We start from the raw sequence: 9349 nt of genomic DNA, 5'->3' as shown, positions 1-9349 counted from the left end.
GTTTAAAAAACAGGGAGAGATAAAAGTAATTTCTCAGCTGAATGAATCATCCCCATCACTCCCAACTGTCCAAGCCCTCAGTAGAGTCAGATGTGGTCTACAAAACAATTTTTGGCTGGAGTTGAACAGTTAACAGGCTGCAAGACTGCGTACTTGAGCTCTAGTTGTTTTGAAAGCAGGAAGCCCCCCCATGTAAAATACACACTGACAGAATTACACCCAGAAAAAAAGGAATGCTCATATTAACAAAAGTAATGCAATATTGCTCTAATTTTTATGGACAAGAAATCAGAAAGATTTACTTTTCTCCCATCAGCCCCTGTTAGAATAAAGCAAACACTGAACAGCACATAACCACATGGCAAGTTTTTTCTCCCCAGATGACCTGAGTGTTCAGCCTCAGTTAGAAAAAGACTCCAGGCTTTGGTACTATGCTTAGAAACACCACTTATCACCTGCCTGGCCCTCAGGTGACTTAAATTCTTTGTCATTTTGCTTATTAACTCAACACCACCAGACTCTTGTAGAGACCACAAAAAGAAAAGCACTCAAGCTAATTTTTACTAAGATGCTTTTTTGCTCCACTCACCCATTTTCAAGCAATAGCTACACAGTTCCACTGAGTACCTTCTGTCACCCATACATTACAATAAGTCACTTAATAACTTGGAAGGGAACTGGTTTGACGCACTACAGCATCTACAATTAATAATCTCCAGAGAGCCCACATCTTTTCCTTGATCTCAACACCCTGAGCGAGAAGTTTAAGTAGCTGTGATCAGCACTGAATTTAACAGATCTTTGGGTCCATGCTTGAAGAGAAGTTTCTCAGTGTCTAATAAAGCCACAAATCTGTGAATTAGTGTTTTTAGCATCACATGGAAGGATGCATGAAGGTTCCCTAAAGCCGAATGCATGCACCACTGCTTCCTTCTGCATGAACCTCTGAAAATATGTGTAAGTTTTAAGAAATAGACAAATAATTAAAAGCACTTCACTTCAACATTTAAATATACACCTCAGTAACATGCAATAAAGAGCTACACTGTTTACACAAAACATACTTTGAAATTGAAGGAAACCTAAAAGCACGCATTCAGCATCCACGGCTGCGAGATATTTGAAGCCCTCGTAAGATGACCACTTTAAACAACACCAAGGATCAAAAGACAAAACTGATCTACTGAAACTTTGTGTCTAAAAAGACTGTAACTACAGTGTATGAAATTTACATCACGTCAAGCAAGCCACGAAAGTTCAGCACACAAGTCCACACGAGACAGAATCTTACACTCCAATAAAATACCCCTCCAAAAACAGCAAACAAGATTAAAAACTCATGTAATAGCAGAGAAATACATGAAAACTCACCTTTCTCCAACCATTTAGTTTCCCTAATTTCCTCTCTTTCTTGTCAAAGCAGCAGGCTCCCATGTTGCTGTGTGTAGAGTGCAGAGCAAGAGCGGGTGCTGCCGTCCGTTAAAGTGTCTGTCTCAGTCTGACTACAGCTTGAGTAAAAGGACCAAGCCTCTGCTCTCTGACGCCGGGAAACGCCACAGCTCTAGTGACTCACTTTGAACTGCAAGGTCTGACTAGGCTTTACCTCACACCCTGTGTATGTGGAACAGTGACTGAGTTTGTGTGTGTGTGTGAGAGAGAGAGAGAGAGACCTCTGCCTCATCCACACTCCCTCATGGGGGTAGTCCCGCCTCTAACCTCTTGCTCTTCTATCTGGCTGTTTGCTACTCCTGCAGCCGGCACTCACAGCTATGAGGTTTACACTGTCAATATCGCACCGATCATTCAGATGACTAGAACACTTCCTGTTTTGAGGAACACAGTGGATTTCCATGAGCCTCACCTATGAATGTTAGCTGAGTGTTGTTGTTTTTTTTCTTTCCCTGAGAGTTAAAATCTATTAAGGTGAAAGTTTGATGGCTAGACACCGGCTTTCAGTCAGTCCTGCAGTTTACAAAACTTTGGTAACTGGATGTACACAAGACTCCAGAATCCAGAGAAAACGTCACTACCTACTGTAAGAGTGCAAACTATAATAATGCAAGAAACAGGCGAATAAAAATCTGCATTTGACAGCCTTATACGTTTTGTAATTGTATTGTAATGTATATTTGTGGCGCAGATTTGGATAAAAATAAAAATACTGGAGGACATGAAGTTAGTGGGAGAGTTTTAGATCTAACCTAGGGCAAAACATAGATTACAGCTGGCTCCTTCACATAGTTTGTTCTGTCCAGTGAACAGTCAAAAATCCAAAGATATTCAATTTGAAATGTTACAAAACAGAAAAGAGCAAAAAAAAAAAAGTCATGTATGAAAAGTTATAATTTTTGTCTAATACAATGATCATAATTGACAGTGAATTCTCTGTCAATTTACTAATCAATTACTCGACTCATTGCTAGTTGAAGGTCTACATCCTTGACACGGAGGAGTATTCCAACTCACAACAGGCCTTGACCCATCTCAGTCAGCCATACATAACAGAGGACATTTACATACTGTAGGTCCTCTGCAGTGACAGCCCCCCTGCACTTCACCTTGGAGATACAGTAAAGCAGCAGCTACTTGCATTTCACCTCCCTCGTACTCAGGTTTCATACAGCTTGAATAACAGTTTTTCCATCCTAAATACAGCAGGTAGTTACAGTAGGGGTCACATTAGCTGACCGGCATGTTCTTGTTAATAAAACCAGGTCAGGTGTTATGTCCCACATGACAAAGGAGAAGCAGTTGTATAACGTTTTAGTTTACAGTAAAAACAAGGCTAGTCTAGGAAAAAAACTGCTTGGACTTCAATGGGATTATGCTATTAATATAGGTACACAGCTAAATAGAGTACACACTCAAATACACACACACACATACAAAGTGCAAGCATGCGAGATAGACATGTTCCTGATCAGTATCTTGTCCACAGATGTTTATGTGTCAAGACACAGTCATACACCCGCCAAAGTGACACCAATGAGAAAGGGTCATAACACACAATAAACCCATTGTGTCACCTGAAATGAGACTGTTGATCACGTAAGAACAAAACTCTTGATTTTTCCTCACAGTAATTCTTGTTTCTGATGGAATTAAAAAAATAATTTACATATTTCTTAAAAGTTTGAGATATTCTAATAACTAAAAGCAAAACATATAAACAAATATGGCACCATCTGTCCGTGTAAAACCTGTCTGCTATCGTGAAACTATTGTCAACTTTCATGTTCTGTTACAGTCTGATCATCTTGGCATCTGGAGGGTTACTGCAAGTATTTTCTGGGAATATTTGATAGAACTGCCCCTTCGTTATGCCGTAGTTAGGATATTTTGGAATTTCACAAAGCAGAAGGCTCCGGAAATCAATCATCAGCTGCAGAACTTATCCTGGCTCAAACCAGCCAAATGTTCTGTGATTGCAAAAGTGCTAAAATTACAGTCGTGAGATAAGACTAATTCAATCCACAAGTCCACAAATGAGGGTTGATATAAACCAGCAGGTTTACCATGTTTCTGAATGTAGCTAAGAGTGTTGTGAAATCCTGGTTTCATTCTGCTGTAATGGACACAGTGACACAGTGTCCTTTCTCCACTCCAGCACTAAGGATATATCGACAGTTTCTCGTATCTCCTGTGTGACTCTGTCGTCCTGTAGCCTTGTTTAAAATGATTCAACAGTCCTCATGTGACTAAACTGACTGTGTGATGTATTCAGATGACTGCAATGAGATAAATAAACACAACCATTAACCATGCAAACGGGCATAATGGGATGTCTATTGTCGTCTGGAGAGAGAGAGAGAGCGTGGGGGATCAGGAAGGAGACAGGAAGAGAGAGTCACTCTGCCCAGGGGTCCGTATGGATCCCCCCCTCCCGTCCTGCACACACACACACACACAAATGTTCTCTCTCTTCCTCTCTAGTTTATTGTGTTTGACCCACTGCGGGATCCCTTGCATCCTGTTGTCCAGTTTTATGAGAAATAACAAGCTTTTCCTCTTGGCTCACTTGATAATCGGTTTTCAGTCTCTCTAACACACAGCTGCCACTCAGGCCATGCATCAGCTTTCTGGGGTTTCACTGCCACAAGCAAAAACGGAACCCAAAACAATTAATAAGTATTGAAGGCTTTGAGCCAACCAGCAAGGTGCAACTGTAAGTTGTCACCCTTTACAGAAGCATAAGGCTACAACAAAGATGGCTGAACATCAAGAGTCACACATGTTACAGAACTGAAGTTACTGATATAGCCCATGGATGGTATACGAGTTGGATATAGCGCAGGGAGGAAGCCTTGCTGCCAGTTTGCCCCAGTGGCCAACTGTGGCACTGTAACAAAAAAGTCCCTGTGACCCTAAAAGCATTTTCACCATTGATCACCATCATGACATAGACATCTGTAGAAATCAGGAGCACTATATCTAAAAGGTGTAGCTAAATATTGCTTGGTTTCATGCTCTTTCAGCTTCCAGGTTCTTTATATAAGAACCAGGAAGTTGAAACTTGGTGCACATCACACACAATCAGTGACACAGAAGAAATAGAATAACCAGTGGACAGTACAGATGAAAAGAGGGCCACATCAAGCCACAGAGACACCAGACCATCTTACTGCAGAGTTAAATTTGTAACAAATAATCCTGATATGAAGGGGTTTTTTAATCAAGGGAAAAACTATATGGACAAATATTCATCAGAAACAGTTTCTGTTTAGGTGGGCCTTGTGAAAGTCGTAGTGTTGTAGCATCCACACCTAATTCAAACAGCAGTTACAGCCCCACTGTTAGAAAAAATGTTCCCACAAAGTAGTCAGTATTGTACTGAATGAGACTGGACCATTCTACAAAAAGAAATGGGAGGACACATTTTTATGCATAAATAATTGGCTGCTGGCCCTTTAGGCCCAGTCACCAAATTATAACTACTACTGCTACTTATAATGGTAGTGATAATGATGATTACAATGATAAAAATTGTTAGGATTTTACTCACTTTAATGAATGCTACTCATTAATTCTGAGATACAGATAAGAAGTTGCACTACAAAGACAGATGAATCAATCAAGCGACAAGTTCTGCTAATAACAACAACCTAAAAGACACAGACAAATATTGCTCTGCATCATGCACTGTCAATGAGTAATAAAGTCAAGGGATTACTTATATAAAGAACCAGGAACTGAACCTCGGTGCACATCACATAGCCTACAATCAATGGTGCAGAAGATGCAGAATAACCAGTGGACAGTGAACAGGACAGGAAAAGATGAAAAGAGGGCCAGAGCAGGTCAGAAGGCAAAAACTCTTCCTTATGTCAGACAATAATTTGCACAAAGAAAGAAAAAAATCAGCTGATGAGTAACATCCAGTCATATTCATACAAGTTTACAGGGCAGCCTTTATAACCTGACAGCGCTCATGCCAACACTGCATGCTGCTGCAGGCCCCTCTAACACCTCAACCTCCTCCTCCTTACATGCTCCAGCTTTTAATACTGTTGACTTTGCTAAGGTCATAATAAGTTCATGTATGTTTACAGCTACAGTATCTCTGGATTCTGTATTCTGTAGTGTTTATTATGGTGAAGGATTAGTTCTCCTAGCAGAGTCCTTTGCTGCTCAAATTTGAGGGTTCCCTCAAAGAGGAGAGCCATTTCTATGTAAACACTTGCAGTGATAAATAGTCCATACCTTGACAAAATTGAAATGATTGAAATAGAAGTAAAGGCAATATAAGCCTTTTACCCCTCAACATTTTCAGAATTTGAAAAATAAAAACAGAAGAATATAAGATACAGCCTGTCCTACCTTGTTGGAGGCCATGTCACTGACAGAGCGGTAGGTCTGGATCGTCTCCAGCTGGTCCAGACACCAGTCCAACTCCTCCATCGTCTCCATGGCCAGCTTCTGGTACGCTTCATCTGTCAACAAGCAGCCGGCACACAGAGACACACAGTCAGAGCAGACGGCACACATGCAGCCCGTGCACTGCCCAGCCATTCCCCGGCAACATCCACCCACAGGTCCTGCTCGGGGCGCCTGCTGCTGAGGAGGGGGAATCGCGAGAGGTGGCACCTGGCTGCAGCGCTCCTTCATCATGAGGAGGAGTAGTAGTGGCAAGCTAGAAAGACTCGCAGCTGTCAGCAGAGTAGAGTAGGGCGGAGGAAAGGAAGGACCTGAACTCCTTCTGTCACACACTCAACTTTTTTCTCTGTGCATATGTGCCCCACCCCCCTCCTTCTGGCAGCCCTCAGCTCATTTACATGAAGTCACACCCCCCAGCCCCAAACAGGAAACCAGATACCCCCCCACCCCACCAACCACCTTTGCTACACACAAACACACACACGCACATACATACAAACATTGCCCCTTCTCACAGGAAGCAAACTGATACCTTTAAACCTGCAAAAAAACACATATTTCATCCTGCCAAATAAAATTTTGTTATAACACTGATCTAGTGGCTGACTTAAATTTCATTGCCTAATTTTGGTCGATCATCATTATTTAATTAGCCTGATAATGTCTGCTTATTTACAATGGCTAGATAAGAGGATCCAACAGACACCATTACTGTTTTTTTTGAACCAGTGGTTGAGAAACAAACTTGGTAATGGGTCTATGGGGCCACACATAACAAAGAGGCAGGTTTTATTTTGTCCATGTGCGAAAATGATTACAGTTGCTGTACAGGAACATGTGGCTGAAGGTTTAACCACAAGTGCAGGCGAAAATATAACACGGACACAAAATTACAGGAACTGGCTGCTTCTATTAATTTCACCAGAACTGAACAATATTTCCGTACAGCCAGGATGTGTTTGCTTTGGTAATATTATTTGCAGATTTTCTGTCTTTTGTTTAAAAATACAATTGATCATTTTAATGCAATATTTAAATCAATTGTAGGTCTATTACAAATGTCATATACTATATTAGTTATTGAATACTAGTTCAAATAAATTGCAACTAGGCTGCAGTGGTTGTGTAGCACCTTTCTTGCAAAAATGCTGCACAAAGTGCTTCTAGTGCAACAAAGGTAGAACATGAAAAAAAGTTCAGTCTTATTGTAAATCAAATTGAATGAATGTGACAAAATGTTTGACATCATGCTCTACAATTATAACTGAGATTTAAAAGAAAAAAAATCAGGAAAAAGGAAAACTAAATGCTAACATCAGCATGCTAGCATGCTTGCAATGTTTACCATGTTTATCATCTTAGTTTAACATATAATAGTCAAGTTAAATCATTTAGAATAATATTGGACCTTAGTTCCGCAGTTCGATACTGTGGACCATCACATTCTAATCCACAGGCTAAATCACCTGGTGGACATTTCTGGGACTGCATTGGAGTGGTTCTCCTCATATCTCACAGATAGATCTTTGTCAGTCTCTGTAGGTGAATTTGTGTCGGACACTGCAGCTTTGTCCCCCAGGGATCAATCTTGGGACCCATGCTGCCACTGGGACAGATCATCAGCAGCTTCAAGTACAACTACCATATGTATGCTGACGACATCCAGTTGTTCTTTTCATTTAAACCTAATGAGCTTCACAAACTCTCTGTACTTAACAACTGTTTAAACACAATTAGGAATTGGATGGCAAACAATATTCTGCTGTTAAATGCAGACAAAACTGAAGTCCTGATCTTTGGCCCTGATAATCTTCAGTCATCAATCAGGCAGAACCTCGGTGCCTTATCTTCATCTTCCCGGTCTTGCCTGCGAGATCTTGGTGTAATTTTCGACCGATCAATGAGTTTTGAAGCGCATGTTAAGATACTAACTCGATCATGTTTCTTTCATCTGAGAAACATAGCCAAACTCCGGTCTGTGGTATCAAGAATTGAAATGGAGATGTTAATACATGCTTTTATCTCATCACGCTTGAACTACTGTAACTCTCTTTTTACCTCACATAAATCTTCCATACACCACCTACACTGTCCAAAACACTGCTGCTAGGCTTTTAACAAAATCCAACAGATGGTCACATATAACTCCTATTTTAATCTCTTTGCACTGGCTTCCAGTAAATTTTAGAATTCATTTTAAAATTTTGGTGCTCACTTATAGAGCCCTACATGGCCAGGCTCTTCAGTACATTACTGACCTTCTGCACCCCTACACCACTAGTCAAGCTCTTAGATCCTCCACCCAGGGCTTTCTAAGTGTACCTCGTACACATTTTAAGACCCAAGAGGATCGTGCTTTCCAGTCAACAGCCCCCTATGCTTTGGAATAGTCTTCCAACAAGCTTAAGGTCCTTGGATAATGTAAACTCTTTTAAAAAGCAGCTAAAAACAGATTTGTTCAGACAGGCATTTGGGTAGTTTGGGCTATTTTATCTTATTTTGTCCATTTTATCTGCTCTCCTTGTATATTTTATCTGGTATCTTTGTTTTTTTATTATTTTATTTTATTTCTTTGAGTGTGAAGCACTTTGTAACTGGTGTTTGTGAAAGGTGCAATATAAATAAACTTTGCTCGCTTGCTTGCTAGAATAAAAACGAAGAAGTTCCCTGGTCAACAAGGGGAATCAGTGATTGGTCATGAGGTACACACATTCACAGCTCATTCTCATCACTGGCTGTCGGACTGAATGTGCAGCCGTTCGGCCACACCCACTGAACAGAGTCAGTCTAGAAAGCCACAGCCACATTTGCGCACATTTACTGAGAAATATTGGTGACTTGGTGCACATTTACTGAGAAATATTGGTGACTTGGTGCACATTTACTGAGAAGTATTGGTGACTTCCTCTACAGAGAGGAGTTAAAGTCTGCCTCAACTAGACTTGTCTCTGGCCAGTTTTTGGAGAAAAAAAAGAGGGGGGTCTCAAAAGTTGCCAAATCTTTGGACTAAAGTGACAGACTGACTGACTTACATTGCCATTCTGCTAGCATGGCTACAAATAGTTAAAGAGCAAATAAAGCCTATTTCTAATAAAAGACCAATGTAAACAAACATCTTTCAATTCTAACTCTCCAATACGCCTACTGTATCTGTAGGGAAATTATGCACTTTTATTTTTCCATGTTTTTTCATATTCCACCCAGCATGATTATTAGTATTGTTCCTCCTTAATCATTTTAGTAACAGACTTTTTCCTTTAAAATTCAAATTAAACTGAGTGTTTATGAGTAGAAACATTTTTTTTAAAAATGAGACGGAGTATGTTGAAGCCATCACTGAAATATTCTTGCGTGATCTAAGAATCAATATTCAAACCCTGTTCCTGTGGTGTAGCTGTGTTATTCAGACTACAGCTGTATGTCAAGGTTGGAGTGAGTCTGTGTTGGAAAGCAGAAGTGGTGTGTGATGAGGTAG

The 9349-nt window shown here is 40.5% G+C and overlaps 1 protein-coding gene across 6 annotated transcripts in view; it reads right to left on the bottom strand.

The window, feature by feature from the left end:
* pde4ba (phosphodiesterase 4B, cAMP-specific a) overlaps positions 1 to 9349 on the bottom strand; it is a 190160-nt gene that overhangs the window by 15141 nt on the left and 165670 nt on the right. For 5 of the 6 annotated variants that reach the window (XM_042416305.1, XM_042416306.1, XM_042416307.1 and 2 more), the window contains one exon: positions 5818 to 5930. In XM_042416305.1, the coding sequence (XP_042272239.1) occupies positions 5818 to 5930 (113 nt within the window). Of the gene's footprint in view, positions 1 to 1371; positions 2112 to 5817; positions 5931 to 9349 lie in introns of those variants that run through there. The other variant, XM_042416310.1, reaches the window with a different exon arrangement.

Source organism: Thunnus maccoyii, chromosome 7 (assembly GCF_910596095.1).
Source record: "Thunnus maccoyii chromosome 7, fThuMac1.1, whole genome shotgun sequence".
Lineage (NCBI taxonomy): Eukaryota > Metazoa > Chordata > Actinopteri > Scombriformes > Scombridae > Thunnus > Thunnus maccoyii.
Note: the sequence above shows the minus strand (reverse complement) of the source record. Positions and strands in the feature narration are given on the sequence as shown.